Source organism: Gracilinanus agilis, chromosome 1 (genome assembly GCF_016433145.1).
Source record: "Gracilinanus agilis isolate LMUSP501 chromosome 1, AgileGrace, whole genome shotgun sequence".
In the NCBI taxonomy this organism is placed as follows: domain Eukaryota; kingdom Metazoa; phylum Chordata; class Mammalia; order Didelphimorphia; family Didelphidae; genus Gracilinanus; species Gracilinanus agilis.
The window spans coordinates 670,688,457-670,716,331 of record NC_058130.1 but is presented as its reverse complement, the minus strand read 5'-3'; the positions used below and the strand labels follow the sequence as shown (position 1 = coordinate 670,716,331).

The 27,875-nt window shown below is 42.5% G+C and overlaps 1 protein-coding gene across 1 annotated transcript; it reads left to right on the top strand.

Annotated features, from left to right (window-relative positions):
* The first annotated feature begins 373 nt into the window (after positions 1-373).
* On the top strand, positions 374-27,875 carry C1H8orf76 (chromosome 1 C8orf76 homolog). The gene is made up of 6 exons (XM_044668981.1): positions 374-499; positions 8,857-8,952; positions 9,996-10,139; positions 14,406-14,890; positions 15,988-16,120; positions 27,669-27,875. Exons 1-6 carry the CDS (start codon positions 374-376, stop codon positions 27,864-27,866), a joined length of 1,182 nt encoding a protein of 393 aa, XP_044524916.1. The 3' UTR covers positions 27,867-27,875.

Below are 27,875 nucleotides of genomic sequence, written 5' to 3'. Positions count from 1 at the left end.
TCCACCTCAGCCGTTTGGGGCCTGTGTGACTTCCGTTTCTTTATCTGCGAAAGGAGAGGTTTGGACTTGATGCCTTCTAATGTTACTTCCAGTTCTGAATCTATAACTCTTTGAGTGACCTGGATTTTGACACCGAACCCAGAGCGTTCATCAACTTACGCTTCAAGTTTTAGGTTGACTACAATTCCCAGAAAGAAAATGATCGGGTCGCTGTTTGCCTTCGTTCGACTACAACTCCCAGCATGCCCAGCATGCGGCTTCTACTGGGAAAGCAGCGAGCGGACCGGACTCAGGAGGCTCTGCGCAGGTGCGTCGCTCCGGCCCCCGCCCTCTCTTCCTCTCCTCCTGTCCCGGACCCTGCGGATCTCCGACCATGGAGTCCGATTCCTTCTTTCCGGTGCTTGGTGGCGAGTTCGAGGATTCGGTGTTTGAAGAGCGGGCGCGGCCGCGTGAGCCCGAACCCCCGCTGACCTATAGCCCGAAGCGTTGCGAGCCCCAGGTGAGACACTTGGCACCTCTTATCCTCTGCTGGGTCCTGAGACGTCCCCCGCCGCTAGTCTGGCCAGCATTCAGCACTTATGGAGCGTCTACTGTATGCCCTGCGTGGAAGGGTGGGAGGAGGGTCTCTGGAAGAGGGAGATCAGGATGTGTGTGAACAATGAAAATCAATTTTTAACACTAAAAGCAAGAAGACCTCTCGAAGAGAGTGATGGGTTCCAAAAGGTGGAAGTAAGAAGGGAACACGTTCCTAAGGGGGGGAGAGGGGGACATCCTGTGCAAAAGCCCGGAGGCGGGAGGTGAAATGCCACATGAGAAGAAGAGCAATTAGGCCAGTTTGGTAAGGAAAATGTGTGAGAGGGAATAGAGTGTAATTAGCCTGACAAGATGTGCCGGAGCCTGGTCACAAAAGACTTTTAAATTAAACAGAGAAGTTTGTGTTTTATCCTAAAGATAATAAATAGGGAGCCCAAGATGACTTCAGTGCTCACTGTGCGCCAAGCATTGGACTAAAGGCTCCTAGAGTTGTGCTGTAGCTATTATGCATTCCCAAACCACTACCTCCTGCAGCAAAAAGTACAGAGCTCATGGGAAAGTGGGGTTGGAACACAAACTCAGGCAAAGAGAAAAGATGGGAACCCAATGTTTAAAACTAGAATCTGGGATTGATGGGGGTAAAGGATGAGGGAGTGCATCCATCTCCCAGGAGGAGGGAGGGCAAGCTGGGAAGGCCACCCTTCTGGACCAGCCCTCCTTTACCCAGATCTGCTGCACTGGAAGAGACATGTCTCATGACCCCCCAGCTTGGCAGCCCCTCTGTAGGCCCAAATGGGCCCTGCTACATCAACGAAGTTGGCATAGATTTTGTGTTTTTGAAAATGTGTTAGAGCAGAAATGCCCAAACAGAAGATCAGACCACTAACTGCTTTAAAGAAGCTGTTGTTTTAATGGGAAAAGGTAATATGTAACAGGAATCTGAAGAGGGGTGGAGGCCTGAGCAGAGTCACTAAAACTTTAGTGAGAAGCGGTTTGGGGGCAGCTAGGAGACTCAGTGTAGGTTGAGAGCCGGGCAGACCTGGATTCAAATCTAGCCTCAGAAACTTTCTAGCTGTGTGACACTTAACCCCATTGCCTAGACTTTGCTGCTTTTCTGATTTGGGACTGATACTTGGTATCAATACTAAGACAGAAGGTGAAGGTTAAGAAAGAAAATCAGTTGGGGCAGTTAGATGGCTCAGGGGGTAGAGAGCCAGGCCTAGAGATGGGAGGTCTTGGGTTCAAATTTGACTTCAGACACTTCCTAGCTTTTTGACCCTGGGCAAGTCACTTAACCCTCATTGCCTAGCCCTTACTGCTCTTCTGTCTTAGAACCAATACACAGGATTGATTCTAACACAGAAGGTAAGGATTAAAAAATAAATAAAATAAAGGGTGATGCCTATGTTGTAAGCTTAGGGAACTTGAAGAATGGTTTGGTCATAGATAGAAGCATTTATTAAGTGCCAGGCATTATGCTAAGGATACCAAAAGAGGCACAAGACAGTCCCTGCTCTCAAAGAGCTCACAATCTAATGAGGGAGACGAGCAAACAAATATGTAAAAACAGGATAAGCAGGATAAATAGGAAATAACAGAGGGAAAGCATTAAAATTAAGAGGGCCTGAGAAAGGCTCCTATAGAAGATAGGATTTTAGTTGGGACATGGAGGATACCAGGGAAGCAGGAGACAGAGATGAGATGGGGCAGTTTTCTAGGGACAGAAGACAACCAGAGAAAAATCCCAGAGCCTGTAGAGACCAATATCACTGGATCAAAGAATACCTATTAGGAAATAAGGTATAAAAAGACTGGAAAGATAGGAGGGGGCTGGGTTGTGAAGGGCTTGGAATGTGAGAGGATTTTGTATTTAATCCTGGAGACAGTAGGGAGGCACTGGAGTTTACTGATAATGACCGAGAGACATTAATGGAACCACTTGGATGGCTGAATGGAGGATGAATTGGAATGGGGAGAAGAGACTTGAGGCAGGCTGACTCACCAGCAGACTTTTGTAGTAGCCCAGGCATGACATCCCCCAATTGACAAATGGTCAAGGGGTGTGAACAAGCAATTTTCAGATGAAGAAATCAAAGCCATCAATAATATTTAAAATGTTCTAAATCACTCTGTAAATGCTATCTACATCAAGAGAAAAAACTGGTGAGTAGAAACACAGAAGAAAAACATGATTTATCACTTGTTAATATGGATGTGGGGTTTTAGTTTTTAAAAGATTACTCTATTACAAAAATGATTAATATGGTAATAGGTATTGAGTGATAATACATGTATCACCCAGTGGAATTGTTTGTTGGCTGGGGGTAGAGGGGGAGAAAAGAGAGGAGGAAGAGAACATGAATCATGTAACCTTGGGAAAATAATTTAAAATAAATTAATTTAATTTTAAAAAAGAAACTAATACTAAAGCACTCTGGAGTAGAGAAATGAAAATTAAAACAACTGAGGTACACCTCACCCCTATCAGATTGGCCAGTATGAGAATAAAGGAATGTGATAAATATTGGAAGGGATATGGCAAAATTGGGGCACTAATGCATTGCTGTTGGAGTTGTGAACTGAAGGAGGGCAATTTGGAACTGTGCCCAAAGGACTGTAAAACTGTGCAGACCCTTTGATCCAGTAATACTACTGGGTCTGTATTCCAAAGAGATTAAAAAAAAAGGGTGGGGGAGAAAGGACTTACTTGTACAAAAATATTTATAGCTGTGCTTTTTGTGTTAGGGAAAGGCTGAACAAATTGTCTTATATGATACTGTTGTGCTGTAAGGAATGATGAACAGAATGATTTCAGAAAAGGCTGGAAAGACCTATGTGAACAGATGCAGAGAGAAACAAGCAGAATGAGAACAGTGGACACTGAAAAAGAAATTCATCTCCCTTTTCTTTTCTGATTTAATCTATCAGGGACTTGGATTTCCCCTCCCTTTGTTTTAGTTTAATTAATCAGGGACCTGGAGATCCTTTACCTTTGAGATATGCAGGGATACATGTGCCCACAGTGAAAGGAAGTAGAAACCAATAAGACAGGAAATTGATCCCATAGGTACTGCCCCACCTCCACCATGGTGCCAGCCAAATTAAGAAACTATGATTGGTTCCTGAGATGTGATGAGGGAGAACTGGTGGGTGGAGAAAACTGTTTATAAAGGGAGACCCAGCAGAAAGTAATATATTTGGGTTCCCATTTGGATTCTGATGGAGATTTGGATTCATTCCTGGGTTGGTGACTGGGTGACTTGAGCTGAAGAGACACTACTGTGCTGGTGACTCTTGCTGAAGGGAAAAGCTTACTCTGGGGAGTCTTCCTGAAGAGACTCTCACGGATTTCTGTCTGGAGATTGGAACCCTGTCGGGGTGAGCTTCATTTCATAGGAATGGCACTCAGGGTGGTAGGCTAGACATTGCTCTACCTCCTTCCTATATTTCCCTCTCTTTACTATTTCTACTTTGATTAAACTAAATTGTTAAAGCTACTAACAGACTCATAATTTAACTTTAATTATTAAAATTTGACGACCCTTTTTTAACTATTAAAACACAGTAACTGAAATATTATGGGATGATCAAATGTAATAAACTTTGCTATTATCAGCAATACAATGATCCTGGACAATTCTGAAGGACTTAGGACAAAGAATGTTATCTACTTCCAGAGAAAGAACTGTTGGTGTCAGAATGGAGATCAAAGCATGTGATTTTTCACTTGTTTAATTTGGGGTTTTTGTTTCATATGAGTAGTCTCTTACCAAAATGACCAATATGGAAATACATTTTGCATGGTAATACATGTATGATCCAGGTCAAATTTCTTGCCAGCTCCATGAAGGGAGGGGAGATAATTTGGATTCTATAACTTTGGAAAACTTATGTGGAATTTTATAACATGTAATTGTTAAAATAAAGTATCTTTACTAAAATAGTGTAGGCATGAGATGCTGAGAGCCGCTGTTGGTGTGGTGGGGACCAGCAACCCACTTCGTCTCTAAGAAGCTTTAGCTCTCCCGGGTAAGGCTGTCCTGGCATTGTAGACGTTGGCTGTGAGTTGGGAGCAGCCACCATAGACGTGTTTGGACTTCTCCTGTTGGAGCAGCGGAGGAAGACGGTTTGTTCCGATGGTCTGAAAGCAATTGAAATGAGCAGGGGAATGCTTAGAGCTCGCTTCAGACATGGAAGAAGCTGTAGCATCCACTGCATCCCACACTGTAGCCTCTGTGGCTCTGGAGAATAGTGAGGCAACTGTGCCTTGTTTAAACCTACAGAAGTGAAGCCATCACCCAGTGTCTCATGGATCCTCTGTGAACAGGAAGGACAAGTGAGGCATGGAGTGGAGGCAGGGCCAGTGGAAGGTGTCACAAGGGCAGCAGCTCAAGGATTGGGGGTGCTGATGAAGAGTCCAGGATGACTCTGAGGTGGTGAGCCTTGAGTGCTGAAATGATGGGGAAAGAGGGAGGATCACGGAAAGAACTGGGTTTACAGAAGAAGATGATGGTCTTATTCTGGATGTTATAATGAATGTGAGAGACTTATGGGAAATTTAGGTGATGTCCAATAAAGGCCATTGGGGATGACAAACTGAAAAGCAGGACAGCAATGGGGGCTGGATGCATAGATTTAGGATTAATCTGTGTAATGGTTAAAATTATCTCCAGAAATTGATTTTGGGGTAAGAGTATAAGTTTTATTGATTACATCGGGTTTATTGATTAGGCCAGCATCACGACTTATAAAGTGATATAGGTCTCCATGACTTTTTAAGGACCAGAGAAGACCTGAGCTAGGTCAGGTAGCTTAATAGATTTTTAGGAGCTCATTATTCAGCCCCTCCCTTGAACATCCCAAGATATCTTCAGTGGTTGATAGCTAATTAAGGGCTTGTTCATCAGTCTATCCATCCTGCCCCATCCCCACAAATGGGTAGGTTATGTAAGCCAGAAAAACAAATTCTCTTAAAAAAGAAAGATATTCCTTAGGATTCCCAGGGACAAAGAAAATGCCAAAAGTAACAAACTAGATAGAAAATCGTGGTATAGGAATACACAGTAATTCTCACTAATATACAGGAATTAATACAGTATATGAAGAATAAAGTCTTACATCTGCAAAAAAGATGATCCTTGAATCTGTAGTAGCTCATGAGTTCACCAAAAGAGATAAAGGAAGGAGAGAGATAAAGAAGACTCACAACTTGAGATATCCTCATTTGTAAAATAAAGGACATGGATGAGTGTCTCCTAACAGAGACTGAGATCAGACAAGTAGGGAGCCAGGCCAGGGCAGTGCCATCCAAAAGCCACGGAGCAGAGACTCCAGAAGGCAGGGCTGGTCAGCAGTGTCAGAGGCAGCATTGAGGTTCAGAAGGAGGAGAAAAAGAGAAAGGTGTTTGGATTTAGTAATAAGGAGATGAGTGATAACCTTGGAGACACAGAATCAGTCTACATGATAGAGTTGAGAAAGTAGTAGTAAACATATAGATAGCGTTTTCTAGGAATTTAATTGTAAAAGGGAGGGCAGAGGTCCAGATAACTTGAGAAAATGGAAGGTTCAAGTGAGAAGGTTTTTTTTTTGTTTTGTTTTGTTTAAGATTGAGGAGATTAGCCAGGTAAGAAGTCTTCCCCTCTAAAGCTCTACCCAAACCCTTCCCTCAGCAAAACTCTACTTACCCCACAAACATCATAAGATTGTAGAATTAAAGCTGGAAGGGATCTTAAAATCATCATGCAGTGGTTCTCTAAATGTGATCTGAGGGCTCTCAGGTCCCCAAGACCTTTTTAGAGGGGTCCTCAAGTTCAAAATTATTTTTATAATGATACTAAGACATTTTATTTTCTACCTCAGTAAATTTTGGTGGTTGTAAACCATGTAAAGAAAAGCTTTTAGGAGGGTTCCTACCACTGATCTAGGTTCCCCTTTTATTTTGTCATTCAGTCATTTAAAACTCTTAATTATCTCCTTTGGGATTCTCTTGGCAAAGATATTGGAGTAGTTATCCATTTCCTTCTCCAGTTCACTTTGCAGATGAGAAACAGAGGCCAACACAATCAAGTGACTTGCCCAGGGTCATCTAGCTAATGAATGTCCGAGATTGGACTTGAACTTAGAAAGATGTCTTCCTGAATCTAGGCTCAGCAATTGGTCAGCTGCTGTACTCTTTTTATTTTACAAATGAGGAAATTGAGGCCCAGTAAAGGGGTTTGCCCAATGTATACAAAGCTAGGATTCTAATCCAAGTTTTCTAGCTCAAAATCCAGTGTTCTTTCTTCATAGTGCTAGGTATAGTGTAGACCCATATTTTTTCATTGTTCTCTAGACTTAAAAAATCCTTTCCTCTCCCTCTAATTATTGGTGTCCTTGCCACGTTATTTTTTCTTCCTAACTGTAGTGCTAGAGGGGTGTGTGTGTGTGTGTGTGTGTGTGTGTGTGTGTGTGTGTGTGTGTGTGTGTGTGTGTGTGAAGCAGTTTTGGAAGTTTGGATTTCTTTTCCAAAATTAGAAATTGGACTCAATCTTTAAGGGTAATTATTATTTGAGGACAAATACAAAAACTGTAAAGAGATCATCTAAAGTTATTTTTCCTTTTTCTTGATTATAAGGCAACTAACTGCACAATCAAGTTCTTTTCCCCTTAGAGTATGAAAGATACAGGAGAGAAAGCCCTTGTTCCAAAAGATTATTTGTAGTTTGGATTGTTCCGTAGGATTCAATGAGGATACAGTTAACAAAACCAGATTTTATTTCCCCCTGGGCAATAGGAAAAGCAGAAATATATTTAAACAGAAATTCTTTGTAATGATACTTTTTTGCTTTTACCTGTGATTTCTTTTCATTTTATACTTTGTTTTTTACATGCATTACTTTTCTTTCTCTCCTCCACAATGATTTAAAAAAAACCCTTCATAACAAATAGTCCAGCAAGACAGAATTCCCACATTGGCCATGCCCAAAAATGTATGTCTCGGGGCAGCTGGGTAGCTCAGTGGAGTGAGAGTCAGGCCTAGAGACAGGAGGTCCTAGGTTCAAACCTGGCCTCAGCCACTTCCCAGCTGTGTGACCCTGGGCAAGTCACTTGACCCCATTGCCCACCCTTACCAATCTTCCACCTATGAGACAATACACCGAAGTACAAGGGTTAAAAAAAAAAAATGTATGTCTCGTGGTGCATTTTAAGTCCATCACTTCTTTGGCAGGAGGTAGATAGTGGGCTTCATCTTTGGCCCTCTGCAACTCTGATTGATGGATGACAAACAATTCCAAAGTCTTTCAAAGTTGTTTTTCTTTGAAATATTGTTGTCATAATTCCATTATGTTACATATAAAATTAATTACATATGAGTGTAGTGGAATTTTTCCATTACATTCATATAGTATAACTTGTTTACCTCTTCCCACATAGGTGGATATCCCCTTCGTTTCTAGTTCTGACTCAGCTGAATTGAACATTTCTGTCTGTGGATATCAACTAGGAAATAGTCCTTTCTTTACCTGTTCAGTTAGAAGAACCTCAACACAACTTATGGGACCCAGGAGAGACGAAAGTGAAGCAAGGTTGCCTTTCAGTAAAGGGACCATACCAGGGTTTAAGTGAATTTTGCCTCAGTAGAAGCAAATGTTCAAACCTACGTTTCATCAGATTTTTCCAGTTATCGATCTTTTGGTATAAGACCTTTCCATTTTAAATCTTCTCTCTCTCCTTCCCGCAGGCCTCTGTGCACAGCTGTTTTTGATTCTTTATCAGAGCTAGCCAGGTAGTAGTGGATAGAAAGCTAGTCTTGGAGCCAGGGGGACCTAGCTCTGACACACTTTGGTTATGTGACTTTGGCCAAGTTGCTTGATTTTTTTTGTCTCCCGGGGCAGTTCTCCAAGACTTTGCCCCAGTGCTGATGGCTGGGGGAAAGTTCCCTTACTGGAAGTTCCTTTTGCCTGTCTCAGATCCAATTAAAAACCAAACACTAACTTCCTCCTTGGATTGTTCTCTTCTGCCTCCTGCCCTCTAATTCTGCCAGCCCTGCTCCTTCAGAAAGCCATAGGCCATCTCTTTGCTGAAAATGCCACAGACCCGGAGATTTGGTACCTGGTGAGCATGTGGCTTTGTACCAGGCTTAGTGACCAACCGTATTTATGTGCTTGGTAGGCTTTGACTCAAAATAAAAACATTTCAGTAAAATCATTACTCTATCAAATGTTTTCTCATCTCTTACTGAAAAACCGTATCTTTTTAGTTTTATGTTATATTATGGATATTTTCCTTTAAGTTGTTACAATTGATGGTTTTGCTCTGTAATATGAATTTTTCATTTTCTAGTGGTTTTATGAGGAAACAGAAAGCAAGGATATTGTTGAAATACTTACCATCAAGAAATTTAGAGGGGACTTGGCATACCGGCAACAAGAATTTCAGGTACTTGTCTCCTTGTATGTGAGAATGGCAATACTCTATTGGGAATAGCACTTTCAGGAAATTAAACAGGGCTTATTTATATGTTTAAATTGTGTGAAATTGGGGGCAGCTAGGGGGCACAGTGGATAAAGGGCCAGATTTAGAGTTGGATCTCCCAGGTTCAAATGTGATCTCAGACATTTCCTAGCTGTGTGACCTTGGCCAAGTCACTTAACCCTGTTTGCCTAGCCCTTTCCCTTCTTAGAGTTGTTACTAGGGCAGAAGGCAAGAGTTTTTTTCTTTTAAATGTAATGTGTGAGATTAGTATGAGTATATTTTATATTTTTATTTTATTTATTCTATATTATCTTTTATATTTATTTATATTAAATTTTTACCTATTATAAAATATACCTACCTGGGTCTGTTCATGGAATCCTGAAATTCTGTCCTTAACTGTATGTTTGTAGTTGGTGTTGGTCTCTTATAGCCATCTCCACCTATAAATGGTGCCTTTCATTGCTGCATGACTATCTCCTTTTGGTATCTCCCAAGTGCACAGAGTCCTCCAGCACAATCAAAACATATAGGAGCCACTTCTTCTCTATGCCAACAAAGTGCATTTTTTCATAATGGTCCTGAAGTTGGTATCCAATATGTTTTAAAACTTGGTTTCAAATATCTTTCTTATCTTTTTTTAAAAAACCTTACCTTCCATTTTAGAATTAATACTGTATATTGCTTCCAAGGCAGAAGAGTGGTAAGGGCTAAGCAGTGGGTGTTAAGTGACTTGCCCAGGGTCACACAGCTGGGAAGTATCTGAGGCTAGATTTGAACCCAGGACCTTCCATCTCTAGTCTTGACATTGAGCTACCCAGCTGCCTCCTCTAGTATCTTTCAAATTGAAGCGGAAGGGAAGCGTCGGGGGAGGGGTATCACATGAAAATGATACTTTCCTTGTTCTCTGTGCCCCAAACCCTCAACAACATATAAACCAGCCAACTCTTTATTAGGTTCTTTTCTGTAATGCCTTTTTTTTAACTTTCTGAAATAAACCCCAACAGAAAGCACTTCAGGAGTATTCTAGCTGCTTTGAACTCTTGCCGCCTACCAACTTTGCCATGAGAAGAGATGTCCAAGAGGGGCAGGCTCGATGTTTAACTCGCCTGGGCAGGCATATGGAGGCACTGGAGATCGCTGAAAAACTGGTGAGTGTTGTATCATTTTCGTGTTTTTCCGAGGGCCTATTCTCTTGTGTTTGATGAGCTTGTTTTCAGAAAATGCCTTTTTTAAACCCATACCTTCTGTTTTAGAATCTCTATAAGTATCCACTCTGAGGCAAAAGAGCACTAAAGGCTGGGCGTTTGGGGTTAAATGCCTAGGATTGCCCAGTTTGGAAGTGTCTGAGGCCCTGAGGCACCTGAAAATACCTCTTACTTGTGAAATGTATCCGATTTGGGACTGTCCAAATTCACGTTGATGTTTGAGCCCAAAATACCATCATCGCCATGTAGCTTTTCTGAATAATGTTGAAAATCCTCAATTTTCTGAAAACTTACTTTGGCTGAGCTATTTCCCTTGTTAGAGGCAAACACTTCCATTAAGCACAGCTTACCCACCCCTTTCCTTACATTCCTAAGGCAAATTGTGATTGGGCCAAGAAAAGCAGCTCTTGACTTATGCCTAGTATTAATGTTTAATGAATGTTTGTTGAATTTACAATTCTGCATACACTTTTGGTTTTCTTTTAGGTTTAAGAGGTTATATGGCTGATGCATGATTGAGAATCTAGAAATTAAATAGTTAATATTTTATCAATGACTTTTTTTCTCCAGCAGCAACTGATGAGAGAACACTGCAATGATTTTTGGAGTAGGTATCAAGGCTATGACAACTTTAACCCACCCGAGGTTAGCCTGATGTTTGCTTACAAATTTAACCATCCTCTTTCATTAAGAAGACATTTTCATTTTTAACCCTTCTCTGGTAGTGGTTTTCTTTATTGTGTAGGTCCTTGGCCTCTGGAAGGAGGGGAAGTTTTAGTAGTACCTCAGATTAAATGATTTCCTTCAAAGCATGGAAAACATCTGTATCTTGAACTTTTTAACTCTTGTTAATTATGGGCTAATTCCCAATTGGAACATAGTCTTCTCTGTCACCTGAGTGATAGTAATATAAAGTCTTTTAAGTTTCATCAGCCAGCAGATAAGCTGACTCTGTTGTCTTTTTTTTCTTAGCTACCATCCTCCTCCTTATTCAAGGCCCTTCACAGATTTCTCATACCCCCCCCCCCCCACTGGCCTATTCCAGTTTGTTCTCTGCTTATGCTGCCTATGGCTAGCAGTTGCAGCAGTTCAGGAATTTGGGAAAAATGGGATCAAGGGACTGTCAGGGGTCTTAAAGGAGGAAAGCATCTTAGGGATTGGCAAGTCTGACCTATCATTTTGCAGATGTGAATTCAAACTGAGGGGATCAGATTCCAAATCTGAGGCTCTTACTCCTGTAGCATTGAAGCAGTAAGGGGACTGGCTGCCATCCTGTGTATCTGTTGACCCGACGTCAGAAGCATCAGAGCCTTTGGTGTCTCTTTCTCCTTCCCTTTCCCTTTGCCATCCCTCCCCCTTCCTTTCTTTCCCCTTCCCTTCTGTCTTCATGTCAAGTCTAAGAAGAGTGGTAAGGGCCAGGCAATGGGGGTGAAGTGACTTGCCCAGGGTCACACAGCTAGGAAGTATGAGGTCACATTTGAACCATGTTAAAAAAGGAATGAATGAATTGATTGGGGAGAGAGGAAAGAGAGACACACTCTCACCCACGGACCTCTGTGTGGGTGCTAATGGCAGAAAGGTTATGCCTCTCCTCACTTGACAGGCTTTGCTGGACTGAGCCTGTCAATTGTCTCCTTTTAACAGCTGCCCAGGCAGGGAATCACTGATAAGTTGTATGTAGAGTCAACTTCTCTAGTTCCTCAAGCTGGGGTTGGAATGGATATTGATAAGGGCTATTGGTGAGCTGATTGGATAATGCTGTGGATCTGACTGTGTGACTGTCTTCCCCTTCCCAAGGGCTTTGGATGTATTTACCACTCAGGAAAGGTACTTTGTAACAACTATATTTAATTCTGGCTTAACAGGGTTAGGAACTAGGGAAAGGATGATTTGGGAATCCTATTGCTAATTATCTAGATAAATGATCAAAGCTACAGAGATTGTTGGGTCTGGTAGAGACTGGAGATTCTTCACCCACTCACTAACTCTGGCTTGGCCGGAGCCAAGCCAAAGATTAGGGAAGGCTGTTGATGATCTTCTTGAATGACATAATTGCTCTCACAGCTCTATTGACGGTTATAATAGCTCTCTAGCTCTTTTAGGCAAGGCAGTTGAATTGCAGATATAGGGCCTACCCTCCCTCCCTTGAACCTCCCACCACCCAAGACTGCTCCAGACTATGCTGTGCATGATGGGTATTTATAGGGTTGGCTCCAATGGACTTTTGGCCCTGGCTCATGGCACCTGGGTACATTCCGAGGTCTTCAACTGACGGTCTTGTCACTCAAAGTGGTATCCATCTTGTCTCAGAAATTCATTATAACAACCAGGACCTCTCCTGTCTGCTGGTGTGAGCCTTAGAGATGGGCGAGAACAGTAGTGTGTCTAAACCATGTCATTCTTTTCCCTCCTGAACTGGATGAACTAGATTATCTTTTCAGCAAAACCTTTTTTAATTCCTTACCTTCCATCTTAAAATCAATCCTGTGTATCAGTTCCAAGTCAGAACAACAAGAAGGGCTAGACAATGGGGGTGAAGTGACTTGCCCATGGTCACACAGATGGGAAGTTAAGGCTGGATTTGAACCTAGGACCTCCCATCTTTGGCTGTCTCACCGTGTCCCACTTTGGGTTGCTTTTCCCCAGGCTCTGTTGGGTGACAGCAGGTGGATTAAAAGAATGTAAGAGAAGACAGCAGATGCCACCTCATTCTTGCCAGCTTTTCTGGTGCTCACCTTTTTTGCATGTATTCCTCCTGCACTTTTTTTCAACCCTTACCTTCTGCTTTAGAATCAATACTATGTATTGGTTCCAAGACAGAAGACTGGTAAGGGCTAGGAAATGGTGGTAAAGTGACTTGCCCAGGGTCACATAGGTAGAAGTGGTCTGAGGTCAGATTTGAACCCAGGACCTCCCATCTCTAGGCCTGGCTCTCAATCCATTAAACACCCCCCCCCCCCAGCTGCCCCATCCCTCTACTTTGTGACTTCCCCCTTAACCATTTTGTATTCTCCTCTGGGCTGGCCTTCATCCTCGAGTCTCTCCCTCCTTCCTGTTTATTTCCTGTCTGTTTGTGGATTGGTTTCTAGTTTGTCAGCAGACACAGATGGTTTTCTTGGGCAGACCCAGAAGAGCCTCAGTGAGGCGGGGCTGCGCCACCATCATCAGTGAGTCACGCTTTGGGGCCCTCTGTGGAGTCACTGAGAGATGCCAGAACATTGGTGCTCCCCACCCCCACAGCGTTCTTAGCAGGGCCCAGGCCTCTCCTCCCCCTCACTTTAGGGATCTAGTTTAAAATGAGATCTCACTACAGATAAAATGTACTTCTCTTCTGTCTTCTGCTGGCCCATCTTCCTGAGCCACAGAATTGATTAATGCACATTTTGTGGTGGAGTGTGGCACACTCGCCCCAGAAAGGCCAACTCCATTTCTTAGAACTAAGATCAGGGTAAAGGTAACTGTAGTCCCATAGCTACGCCTTTGTGAGAAATTTATTTCTCTTCATCTGCGATAGAGGAAGAGTTTTCATATTTTCTCCCCAAAGGCAGAGATAGGACTAACTATGATATGAAGGGGTGACCCCAACTAGACTTTGTCTTTTAACGTAGGACAAAGTTTGTGTTCTGGAGGATGCAAGCAGCTCTATCTCTGGCCAAGAATAATTGACCTCAATAACAGTTACTAAGGAAGGCATTTGGATTCAATTATTGTGTAATAAGCACTGAGAGCTTCAGGGCCATCCTGCTTAAGAAGTGTAAGCCAAATAAAATTTGAACTAGAATATGCTCAAATCCTCAAGGAATTAACCATTTCTGTTTTAATATAGCCATGCAAATAACCATTGACCCAGGGCCAAAAATTAGGCTGTGAGAAATCAGGTTTTGGGCCATAAGAATAATAGAAATTAAAAACTAATAAGCCATAATTTAAATAAACTTCTAATATTAAATTTCTTCAGGCTACCAATGCCAGTTATTGCATGGCTCTTCCTGGTATTAGGATATATGGCGAAGCTGACATTCTGAGTAGCATACGTTTACCTCAACTTATAAGTCTAAAAAAAATTGGACTATTGTTGAAATTTTGACAGATCCTGCTTATTATTGGGGGGGGCTTATGCATTGAAGTTATTATATGGAAAAATGTGCCTCGGTTTACCAAAGTTTCAAGCTCATTCTGCAGTTTAATGTTTTTACTCTTGGCTTTCAGGGGAATGGAGCCACTAACAGCGACCATTTAACTACAGTACTCTACCTCCAGCTCACTATTTATTCAGGATTGAAGAACATTGAGAAAATAATACTGTGTCTGCAAAAACTGATTTCTTTGCACCATTTTAATCCTTGGAATTGGGCCAAGCTTGCAGAGGCTTACCTGAGTCTTGGACTAGCTCTCTCAGCTTCATTTGCTTCATCTCAGAAAGAGAACAGTTTTACCTCAAGTGACCAACAATTCCAAGCTCCTTTCCCACCACCAAAAAGAGATCCTTCTCTACATTTTTCAAAAACCTTGAATGGAAACTCCAGATTTTATATGGGAACAAGTAGTAGCTGCATCCAGCAAAGTGAAAACTGTCTGAGTGATGTAGGGCCTGCAGCCCTAGAGACCCCCTTCCATCCAGCATTTCATTCCTGGGCACCCACAGTATGGGCAGGGACTCAAATGAAAGCTTGTGCTTCTTTTGTCAGAGCCAGGTAAGCTAAGGACAAATAAAAAAATGCAGGACAATGCTGCTAGAGAAGGGATTTTTTGTTCTGAGCTGTGTATATGACCTGTCGATTGATTCAAGCTTTAGTATGAGGCTTCAAAAGGACTTTGGTGTTGGGAGAAAGGGGGACAGTAAAACGTCCCTCTATTATCTAGCTCACACCATCAGTGTTGTTTTGATCCATAAGAATGAAAGGCAATGCTGCCTAGAGAATACAGCTTGTCTTATTTCCTGAGATAAACCTGTGAGAATTGAGAAGACAAAATTGAATGTCAAATTTGTTCCATTATACAGCTGAGAGTGGCTTTGAAAAAAATCAGATGAAAGATTGTTTTTATGTGATGATTCTTTCTAGTTATGCACTTCTCTTAAGAAAATTAAATGCTCCACTCTCATTGTTTATGTCCACAGTGATAGGATAGATCACCTTTATCTCATCCTACAGAGTGGCCAGAGTCTTGAGAATCTGACTCCTGGGTCTCCTTAAAACATAAAAAATCAGAAGAAAAAAGAAAATTAGGTACTTGAGCATTTTATGAGCAAAGAAACAGAAGTGCCTAGGTGTAAGTTGTTATCCAAGAATGTACTTTTTTTAAAAACCTAAAAGAATTCAGAAATTTAAAAAAAAACCCCACAATCTGAAGAACTTTATGGGATATATATATATATATATATATATATATATCTTAGCAAATTCTGTATTACATCCATGGGGCCAAGCCTAAAATATTCAGAATTTCTTAATTGATAGGGTTGGGCTCCCTCTCCAATCCTGGTTTCTATATTAGAAAATAAAGAGGCTACTTACAATAACATTCATAGGTGTTACTAATTCATGGTATTTTCAAATAGCAGTGAGCTATTGTAAGAGTATTTGCTCCCTTAAATAGTATTGCTGATAAATAGTAGTGTATTCAATGTAAAGGTAGTGTGTCTACAGGATAAGCAGATCTAGGAAATCATTCAGAGCTAACCTATCAAACCTTGTGATGATGCTTCCTAAAATAATACAGGATCACTTCTTAAGTGAATAGAAATGAGCGTATGTTCCACATAAATAACCTGTAACCTCTCCATTTTCAGGCTTCTGCTTCAGCTCACTCAGCCTCAACAGACATCTTTTGCTCTGGAGAAGAACTTCAAGGCTCAGGAGGAAATCGAAGCTAGAATAAAAGGATTTGGCTTTGAAGAAGGAACTTTACTGCTGATTTCTGAGGTGAGTGTCCACCTCAGAGCAGCCTCAACACAGCTGTTGTTGTTTAGGGGTCTCCCAATCATTTCAGCTCCAGAGAGCAACCTTCTCTTCTCAGTTTTCCTCTACTGCTCATGATTGGAGCAGCCCAGACTCTTGGACAGCAAACCTGGCATTCTTGAATGGTAGCTTGATTGCATAAAGATATTAGGCCCTTTCCCCTCTCATTCCCCTTTCCTTTCTTCCCTCCTCCCCCTTCCCCCTTCCTTTCTATTTTAGATTCAATACAAATATTGGTTCCAAGGCAGAAGAGCAGGAAGGGCTAGGTAATTGCGAGTGACTTCTCCAGGGTCTGAGGATAGATTTGAATACAGGACCTCCCGACTCCCTTTCTTCCTCACACAGTTCCCAAGATTAGCAAAATTCCTGGAAGCAATTATCAATCATTGATTAGCTGGGGAGCCATTACAGACCAATTGAATTTTGAACCAAGTTCAGAAATAAAAAACCATGACTTAAGCAATTACAGAATAAAATCAATTCCTTGTAAATAGGATCAATAAGAAAATGAGACTGGAATGATTTGAATCTTCTTGGAGGGGCTTTGGTCACCCTCCACTTCTGTGCCATGTGATGAGAATTCCATCTTTGCACCTTTGGGCTTCCTGGGACAACCTCCCTTAGATTGAATGAAGAAAGTAGTTTTTTAGTCAGCTCCTAAGAATTCTCTTTTTTAGGTTAAAGGGCCATAGTTCCTTGGGTCAATTATTGAGTCAATGAGCATTTTTTTAAAGTGCCTTCTCTGTGCCAGGCACTGTACAGGGACTGGGAATACAGACAAAGGCAAAAACTCATCCCTCTCACCAAGGGCTCCGAGGCCCTGGGAGATGGCACGAGAAGTGTGTGTCTAGAGGAGATTCAGATGGTGGAGGAAGGCATCATCATTGACTTTGTGGAAGGTGGAAACAGCACAAAGGGGGGGAGTGTTCTGGACCTGGGGAGGCTGGCACCCGGGGCGAGGAGCCATGGGGAGGTTGGTGTTGCTGGATGGCATGGCACACAAGGTGAAGGCAAAGACGGAAGGGGTCAGGGGGAATTGCTGGAGTTTATTGCATGATGTGAGCAGACTTGAGCCTTCCCAGGGTCACTTGAGGCCTTGTGGAGGCTGGCCTGGCATGGGGACCCCATGGAAGAGGCTACAGAGTTAGGATGGTTTAGACAGGGGTGAGAGGGAGTGAGGCTGTGAAGATGATGCTCAGGTTGTATGGAAGAGTTGATGGTGCCCTTGACAGGAATGTTCCCAAGTGGAGGTGAGGCCTGGGGATTATATGAGTTTAATTTTGGATGTTATAACATCCATAGGGTCAAGGATGCCTCACAGAATTCCACAGTGCCCCCCAGAACTCCAGGAGAGGGGGCAGTTGGGGCACTGTGGAATTCTGTGAGGCATCCTTGACCCCACTTAAGATCATGGATGTTACAGTATATTTCCATAAGTTGTCCTGGGGTTCAGTTCCAGTTCTCCAATAGTTAGTTGGAAATGTAACTCTGGAGGGTAATTTGATTTGAAAATCATTGGCATAAAGATAATTGAAGCCATTAGTTGTTGAGAGGAGAGAGCTTAGAACAGAGCCCCAAAGGTCCTTCATAAGAGCAGGTGTGGCTTTAACCAAGCTCGAGCCAGGGAGACCAATGAGGGCCGGTCAGATGAGTAGGAGAAGATCAGGAGGTCAAGGAGAAGAGGATGGTCAGCAACATTGAAGACTGGAGAGAGGACAGCAAAGATGAGAACTGAAAAAAAAGCCATCAGATTTGGCAATTCAGGGATCATTGGTGACTGTGAAGAGAACAATTGTTTGAGCCATGAAGTCAGGCTGGAACTGAGGGAGGAGCCAGGCCGAAGGCGGGGGGGGGGGGGATCGCAGGGAAGATCTGGGCCATGAGGTGTGGACAGGGAGAGATTGAAGGTAAGTAAGGGGGGCCCAGCCTTCCCTGCTCTTCTGCCTGGGAATCAGTATACAGTAGAAAGGTGCAGGGGCATCTCTGTCATGGGAAGGGGTCTCTTCATGTGAAATGGAGGGGAGAGCGCATAGAAGGCATCTGAGGGATGTGAGATGAGGGAGAAGACCATGCTTTTGGTGAATGGCCTCTGTCCTTTCAGTGAAATATGAGGCCAAGTTCTCAGCTCAAAGGGTGCGGGTGAGGAGCCATGGGAGGCTTGAGGAAGAATAATGAGGTGTGGGAGAGCTTCTGCAGTGATTCTTTCAGCTGTTCCTTCTTATTACCTCCTTTCATCTGTACATTATACTTTTATTTCAACTTAAGACCATGGCTTTTGATGAGGCCACATGATAGTTTACTTATGCTGAGCTCCCAGTGAGCTAAAATTCCTTTTTCAGATGAGTGCTGTTAAGTTGCCTCTTTCCTAGCTGATGTTTTCTTTTTTTAAGCTTTTTAAATGCTGAAGTATTTTAGACTTTACAGGTTTCTGAATGAATCATATCTTCTTTGATTTGGCCTATCATTCAAGTTCCTTTAAATCTTTTGGGATCTTGATTCTTTAATTTACTTTGTTAGCTGACCTCAGTTACCTAGAAATTCAACATACCATGCCATCATGGTCTTCATCTAAAGAACTGATAAAAAGTTGACTATCTCAGCACTTCCCTTCCATCTGATCACAGTTCATTAATCAGTAACCTTTGGATATGGTTGTTCTACCAGATAAGCCAATTAAAGATACAATATTGTCTTTTATATTTCTTCATCTGTATACACAGATGCCTTGAGTCATACTTTGTCATGTACCTTGAATCCAGACAATAGTCCACAATTTCCCTGATCTACCAGTCTCCTAATACTATTGAAAAAGGAAATGATAATTTGGAATGGCTTGTTCTGATCAAACCAAATTTCTCTCTTATGACATTGGCCCGAGTTCCTGGAACTTCCTATTCATGGAATGATTATTCACCTATAAAGTAAAGACATAGTTGCAGCTTGGTGGCTCAGTGGATGGAGGTCCTGCGTTCAAATCTGGCCTCAGACCACTCCTACCTGTGTGACCCTGGGCAAGTCACTTAACCCCAGTTGCCTAGCCCTTATTGTTCTTCTGCCATGCAACTTAGTATCGATTCTAAGGCAGAAGATTAAAAAAAAAAAAACTAAAAAAAAGACACTAATTTCTAGGCAGTGGTTCCCAAACTTTTGGCCTATTGCCCCCTTTCCAGAAAAAGTATTACTTAGCCCCCTGGAAATTAAATTTTTTTTAAAATTTTAATAACAATAGGAAAGATAAATGCACCTGTGGCCATCACCACCCCCCTGGATCGCTGCAGCACCCACTTTGGGAATCACTGCTTTAAGAAGTAAAATAATCTCACAGAAGCTTTTTCCCCACCTTGTGACAAATATGTAATCAAGCAAAACAAATTCCCTCATTTACTGTATGCAAAATATATATATTCTATGCCCTAAATCACAGTGACTTTCAGAAGCTTTTATTTCTGTTATTTCACTTTCCATTAGCATGGATTGTGCCATAATGGATAGAATGGTAGACTCGGAGTCAGTAAGACCAAATTCTAATCTGTCCCCTTTTTCCCCGCCCTCCCCCTTTTGTTACTAGAAAGGCAAAGGGTCTCAGGTGGTGCTGCTCTGTGACCTTAGGCAAATGTCAATCTCTTGGAGCCCCAGTTTCCTCCTCTGTAAAATGGGGGTGATAGCTGCAGTATTTGCCTCCTAAGACTATTGTACAACTCACATGAGATAATAGAGATGTAGAGCATCTTCCAAACTTCAAAGCACGTTATACAAGTCAACTATTTTATTATATTTATTAGCATTTTTATCACAGAAATAATTAGCCTCCTCTCCCTTTCCTGCGATCACGGGGGATTCCCGTCCCCAGCATTTGGCCTTTGGTTCTTCCTTTCCTGTGTGGCCTTTGGCATCTTTAACTGCCATCCTGCAGTGACTGTTTCTGGCTCTATCTGTGGATCTCTCACCATTACCTTACATGTACTAATTAAAAACCCAACTTCACCAGGATGTGCCTTTAATCATTAATCATCCCTGATGGTGTCTTGCACACAGTAGCTGATCAATTAAGTATGGAATGAAAGACAAGTGGGCCTTCCCCCCAGCAGAGCTTTTTCCCCTGCTCTTGGATCCCCTGGACCCTGTCAGTCCTTAGGAAGCTTGTCTTCTTACGAGGATTATTATGAATTCTTTCCCATATCTGTTCCCCAGACTTTTCCTCCCATTTTCATTGCTCCCCTTCCCTAATCTGGGTCCTCATCTCTCTTGCTTAGATATTATGTATGTATATAACATCCTATTCTATGCATCTATATGATATAATATGCAGTCTCACTCCAAACAATGTATAATTTCTGAAAATGAATCTTCCAAATGAATCTTTTTTTTTTAAACCCTTATCTTCTGTCTTAGTATTAATACTAAGACAGAAGAGTGGTGAGGGTTAGGCAGTTGGGGTTAAGGAACTTGCCAGGATCACACAGCTAGAAAGTGTCCAAGTGCAGATTTGAACCCAGAATCTGCCTTTTTCAGGCCTAGCTCTCTATCCACTGAGCCACCTCACTGCCCCATTTAGTTTCATTTCTAAGGCAGAAGAGTGGCGAGAACTGTAATATGCAGAAATGAGTAGCCATTTCTGGGGGTGCAAGTTGGCAGTTGCCACTTTGGAACACAGAACCTGGCAAAGCACCCAGGGCGTGTGCCAGGGTGACAGTTAAAGACAGGGTATAAAAGGGGGTCCACAAACCCCTGGAAGCTTCACTTCACTCTCTCATCTGGAAGGGTTAGGGAGGAACAGGTTTGGGCCCCAGGGTGGTTTGGGAGTGAGTTTCTGTTAGGCAGGTAGGGACTAATTCCATTATTGGCCAATATTCAATACTTCTTTAGCATAGACAACAACCTTGCATTACAGGCTAGTGAAAATAGCTACTAACAAGAACAGCAGCATCTGACCCAGAGGCTGGCCTCTAGGCTCAGCAACAAGCAACAGAGTTGGGATCCGTCCTCAAGGCTTTCTCAATACTCTGCACCTAGGGAACATCAACCAGTGCTTCAAGGTCTATTTAACATCAATGATTTATGCAAGATCTTGGGGTTTTCTTTCACCCAACTTCCTACCCCTTACCTTCCCTCTATTTAGTTATAAATAAACCCTAAATAACCTAAAGCCTAAATAATTTTGGAGTCATTGCTTATCTTACCATCAACCATCTAATTATTAGCAGTCAGATCCGGATTACAACTTTAGTTGAGCAAGCCTTTCCAAGCCAGTTTATCATCTTTCAATTCAAGGTTTCAGGAAGTCTCAAACTACTTCCTGGAAACATTTCTAACTGACTGGCTGGATTGGTTCCAAGCCCCTGGGCTGTGGTAGAGAATCTTGGGCTTAAAGGAGACCTGACCCTGCTGGTGTGGGAGGTTATGTGCAGAAATCTGCAGCCATATTTCTGGGTGGTGCAAGCAAGCTGGCAGTTGCCACTTTAGAACACAGAACCTGGCACAGGACCCAGGCCGGGTGCCAGGGTGACAGTTGAGGTGAGGGTATAAAAAGGGATCCCCAAGCCCCTGACTTGACTTCTGGCTCTCGAGAGTTAGGGAGGAAATGGGTGGAAATTGGGCCCCTGGGAGGTCTGGGTGGTTTTGATAGATTTGTTAGGTAGGTAGGAACAACTACTATTGCTAGCCAAATTCTCCTTTTACTTTGATCTTAACAGTTTTTGGCTGAGCCATAAGGAACAAAGACCTAAAGGGGCATAGGAACCATGGGAATTGCTAGAGCAACTTTCATTTTTTCCACCTTATCCTTGTTTGTATACTCAGCAACACAAGGAATATTTTGGCTTTGGTTTTTACGTGATACCTGAATACTGTCTAAAGCTCCCAACTATATATAAGACTCCTACAAATATTTGGCATTTACCATGGCAGAATTTATGTCATACCTGCCTACAATCTTGGCCGTGATAATTACAACCATTCAAGGAATTTGGGGTCTCAAGAAAGCAATACAACTTATGGGGGACTAGGCAAAATCCAAATGAAGAGCTAATACTAGTAATGAAAGAACAGATAAAGCTAATGATTGAAATCAACAAAGAGATAAGAGAAGGACAGACATTAGATGCTCATACAGTACTACAACTGGAAGTAATAGAAAAGGCACACAACCCAATTGCCACAGATACAACCAAAACTCTGACAACAGAAAATCCTACCCAATCTGACAAAGACAAACAGGCCAGCAACCAAACTGAGGCAGGAGCAGTAGGTCCTACCACAGTATCTCTATACCCAATAATAGACCAAGCACAGTTTAGACCTGATGGGGAATTCATTATAACAATAGCTCTTTGGCATACCCAACAACCTTTATTATAAACTAAAGACTAATTCAACTATCAAGTGTTATATTGAAGCTCTGGGAGCTGAGAGTCCCACCGTTGATTGACAGGTGAAGACCGTTGGACCTCAGAATGTTCCCAGAGGCCAAGAGGACAGGGGAGAAAGTGGTTGGCCAGGGGGTGTATAAATACTCTGGCAGTCCCTGACAAGAGGTTCTTTGCTTTCTTTTGGACCTTGGATCTGTGGACCCTGGTCTATTGGGAACTGAGGCTTGCTTGGCTAAGTCTTGCAAGAACTCCTGTCTGAACACCACTGACATTTGACTGACCTATGTCCAGACTGTGAATCCTCTGATTCTTCTGTCCCCTAGATATTTAGGCATCCAAACCATCCTTAGGTATCTAGGTATACCGGGGCCCAGGAGGGATCCGGGAAGTGGGCAGGAGAAGAAGAGGGTGGAAAGGGTGGTTCCTAAAGGCTGTAGAAAGGCATAACATCTGGCAAGAAGAAGAAGCTGAGAGACATCATCCAACAGCTTGCTTGCTCTGGTTTGGCTGTGGGCAAGCTAAGCCAGAGGAGCTGAAGAACAAGCCAGAATCATTAACCAGCCTACAGTCCTGAGGAATTAGTATTGTCAAAGATTAGTTTAGGGTTTCCTATTCCTCTTCCCATTTCCTAAACATTCCTTCCTTGCCAAATACATATGTAAACCTCATCAAGTACCTTCCTGGAGTGGTTGTTTCATCACTTCTCTGGGAAGGGAGCAAATGCAGTCAGATAAATGTGTCCAAGCCTAATAGAGCCCAATACCCACTACTGATCAACCCAGGTGGGACCTGAAAGGGATACCCATCCACTGACCTGAAGGATCCTGCCTGGGCACTGTTATAAAGGAGGGAGTTGTTACAACATCCAGCTAGGTGGCAAGACTAAGGTGATCTTGCACTAGCCACATATCTAAACTATCACTATTGTCACCAAATTAAGAGTGGTAGTATCCAGTTTACCCTCATATATTTATAACAGTTTTTGGCAAAGCCAGACTATAGGACCTAATAAAAAAATAGGGAGAATAGAAGAGCAAAGAGAAATGGGACTGGTTAGAATGACATTTATACTAGGAACCATAGCAGTGTTTTTATATTCTTTCACCCAGGGAGTAATCAAACTATGGTTTCACATTATACCAGAATACTTCATAAAAATACTGACCATTTATGATACTTATAGATATCTAACCATAACTATGGCAGAATTTATATCATACTTGCCAGCACTGATAGTGGCCCTGATAATGGTAATTCAAGGTTTAATGGCAGTTGGGAAACTAATTAATGTGATGTTTGGCAAAGGCAAGAATGATAAGGATGACATTATAGCAATGATGAAAGAGCAAATGAGGATAATGATAGAAACAAACAAGATAAGATTGGGTCAAGATCTGGATAACCACACCATAATGCAGTTAGAGATAATTGAAGGCAGGTACAAACCAAAAGAAAAGTGGACTCCCAAAGCAAAGATGACAGACGCTAACACATAGACAGAAACTGAAACAGGGACAGCTACAACAAACTGAGGCTGGAGCAATGGTACCTGCTACCGTGACCTTGCTACCAATTATTGATCAGACACAATTTTGGGCTGATGGGGAGGCGGTGAACATGAAAACATACAAGGGGTTCACGGCTCAGGATCTGGAAGTTTTGAAAAGGACATTCCCCAAGTTCTTTCTGTCCCCTTACAAGGCCACAAAGGAGCTAAAGCGTACATTTAGCCTTTTTAATCCGTCCTATGCTGATGTTGAGTTTATACTTGATGAATTCTTCACTCCAAGCGAGAAAACCAGATTCATTGAAGAAACTAGGAGCAATGCAAATTTAATGGATCAGACTTGAGTTCATGTGCTAGTATAAGGGAATTGATAAAATGCAGGACAGATCTATTAGAGGCAGTCAAAATTCATGGCAAAAGGCCAAATGGGTGGAATAAATTTGAATGGATGAGGCAGACTGAGGATGAGCACCTGAGTCTGTTCCTAGACAGGTTGATTGAGAACTCTGAAAATCTCCTAGAGACTAATTCAACTATCAAGTCATCAGCATCTGACCCAGAGCTTGGCAGCCCTGGGCTCAACAACTATCTGTATCAGAGTTGAGATTTGCCCTCAAGGCTTTCTCATACTTCTGCACCTAGTAAAGATCAACCTGTGTTTCTAAAATATTAGTGACATAATTTAGGCAAGATCTTTAGCTTACCTTCACCCACTTTCCTACACCCATTTTACCTTGTTCAATCTAATAACTAATAAATCCATCTTAACTTTAAGCTTAAATGATCTTTGAAGCCATTCCTTTACCTTATCTACAGGCATTTAACATCAGCAGTCAGATCTGAATTATAACCTTAATTGGCCCAGCCTTATCAAGCTAGTTTCATTTCAGGTAGTCTCAACCTCCTTCCTGGAAACTGTACTAACTGTCCAATTAGATTGGTTCCAACTCCCAGGGGCAATGGCAGGGAATCCTAATCTTAAAGGAGTCTTGGCCTTGCTAGTGTGAGAGTTTATCTAACTCACATTCAGCTTTGTGTAGGTGTAGGACCCCTCCTTTCATATACCATCTTCAAGATCTGCCTAAGGCCCTTTAGCTGATCATACCAGCTCCCTCATTACAGAGGTTATCTAACTCACATACAGCCATGGTTTGGGACTCCCTCCCTAAATCATATATCATCATCAGCATCTGCCTAGGCCCCTTGGCTGCTCCTAACAGTTCCCACATATTAGAACTGAGCAGCTGGGGTTAGTAACGCCCAGGGTCTGAAGCCAGGTCCTCTGGACTCCAGGCCAGGTCTCCATCCACTGAGCCCCCTAGCTGCCCCCCAGTGAGTCTTTTTGAAGTATCAATTTAGCCAAGTGACTTTCTTCCTGAAAATTTTGTATCCCCTCCAGGAGAAGCCCCGACTCCTCTGCCAGGAGTCCATCAGGGTCCAGTACGTGCAGCCCCTCCCTGGTTCCCCACTACTTTATACAGGTTGCCCATATCCTGCTGATGCAAGGGCCTTCCAGGCGACCTTGGCACCTTCTTGGTGCCCGCAGCCTCCTGCATGCCCTCCAGCACCGGTTGCCCCCATGCTCCCTGGGCACCATGCCCTGGCAGAGATCTTGGAACTGGGCTGGTCCAGCTCCTCACCCCCGGGAATCCCCTCCCTTGGCCCTCAGGCCCAGAGCAGGAGGCTGTTTAGGGAATTGGGGCAGTGGCGATGGATAGAAAGGGTTGATGGGGGAGTATATGTAAGGGATGAGCTTGAAGGCTTCAGAGTCTGTGTACAAGAGAAGGCCTGTTTCCCAAACTAGATTCTGAGTCTTGAAGGCAGAAAACATCTTGTAGTTGTTGTTGCTCCGAACTCTTGCCTTCCGTCTGAGGATCAATACTAAGTATCTGTTCTAAGGCAGAAATGAGCAGTGAGGGCTAGGCAGAATTGGAGGGAGGTGATCTGCCCAGGGTCACACAGCTAGGAAGTGATTAAGGTCAGGTCCTGAACCCAGATCTTCCCATCTCTAGGCCTGGCTCTCTATCCACTGAGCCACTTGGCTGTCTCCATCTTGTACTTCTTGAAAAGATCCCTTCAAAGGGATGCTTCCTCTCCATTTTAGAGGACAAAGTTATTATATTTAATACTGGATTTAGACACTCACTAAAACAGAAAGTCACTGGGTTACTTGGTCCATATGGGTTTCAACTGCTTTTGCTTTGAGCAATAGTTTAAGGCTGTGTTGGCAAACCTATGGCATGTTTCCTGGAGGGGGGTGCTCCCCTCCCGCTCTCCATGAGGACATTTCTCCCATGCCCTGCTCCTCTGCCCAGCAGCCCAATGGGAATGCTTCCTCCCTCCCATCTGGAATAAGGCGGGGGGGAGGTGGCTCACATGCCACAGTTTGGGCACTCATCTCAAAGATTCGCCATCACTGGTTTAATGCCATTTGAAGCCTTTCTTTTAATGAGCTGCTTATGCAACTGTTATTTTAGAATTGTCATTCATTTTACAACTACTTACTGACTATATGATAGGCAGCTAGGTGGCGTAGTGGATAGAGTGCTGGGTCTGGAGTCAGGAAAACTCATCTTCCCGAGTTCAAATCTGGCTTCAGATACTTACTAGCTATGTGACCCTGGGCAAATCACTTTACCAAACTGTCTCAGTTTCTCATCTATAAAATGAGATAGGAAAGAAAAGCCGAACCACACCACTATCTTTACAAAGAGAACCCCAAATGGGGTCATAAAGAGTCAGAGATGACTGAAAGTGACTAAAAAGCAACTGAAATTCAATATATTACAGTAGTTTTTTTTTAGTTTTACTTAATGCCATTTGGCTTGGCTGATTTCATAGGATAAGAAATGGTTCCAGATTTCTTCTTGCACATTTTAACAAGTTTAACCACATATATTGGTCAAGAGCTATAATTGATAACCACTTTAGGAATATATATACATATATACACCTAATTTCCAACCCCCCCACCTCCCCCACCCCCATTTTGCAAAGGCCCCATAGAGAAATTGGTCCAAAATAACATCCCAGAGTTATTTGCATGGACTTAATTCTCTCCACTAGGGAGCAGTAGAGTGTCCTTGTGTTCTTTATAACCTTTATTCAATTTCCCCTTCCCCTAATTATATCATCTAGGTACTCTTTTTTTGTCCTTTGTTTCTCATTTGTACTGGTCTCAGAAGTTAACGGGGCTTCTGTCTCTCTAGCAGTTGCATAGTTTGACTTCTAACAGAACAACATTTAGAGTAACTATAATCCCAAAAGGCAACAAAAAGATTCTTTCTCAACAGCGCTTCTCCATGGTTTTACAAGATGTGAGAAAAACCAGGAGTTGTATTTCTACTGGCAGAATGTGCTTGATACAAAAAAGATTAAACCATTATTCTGTGAGAACTGAATCCAGGACTGGTCAAATCCATTTAATGGTACCTTCTCCAGGGGAAGCAAGATTGGGATGTAAACAAGGACATTGTGGAACTAAAAAGCTTTTCAGCACTAGAGAAACCAGGTTGGAAATGCCTTCCTTCCTGCTCTCAAGTGGAAGCATTTAAAATTGGTAGTTAGCATTCTCTTCCCTCCTGTATCTGTTGCCTGTTTTATTGGAGGTTATTTTTTTTTCTTTCTTCTGCTGCAGGTTATGAAAGAAGATCTCATTCCAGAAAAAATAAAAGACGAAGTTCATGCAGAGGTGAAATGTGTAGGCTCTGAAGCCTTGACTGCACTGGTAATTGCATCTTCCAAAGAATTTGAAGACAAATGGTTCAGAAAGATCAAAGACCATTTATATCCCTTTGAAAATCTGTTTCACACAGAGATACACATCTCGCCTTAGCAGCCCCAT

Bases quoted from the DNA above. Each gene is read 5' to 3' on its own strand.
- C1H8orf76 (XM_044668981.1), top strand. From the start codon at position 374: ATGGAGTCCGATTCCTTCTTTCCGGTGCTTGGTGGCGAGTTCGAGGAT. The intron at 500-8,856 runs GTGAGACACTTG...TTCATTTTCTAG, and splicing joins CGAAGCGTTGCGAGCCCCAG to TGGTTTTATGAGGAAACAGA. The intron at 8,953-9,995 runs GTACTTGTCTCC...AAACCCCAACAG, and splicing joins ACCGGCAACAAGAATTTCAG to AAAGCACTTCAGGAGTATTC.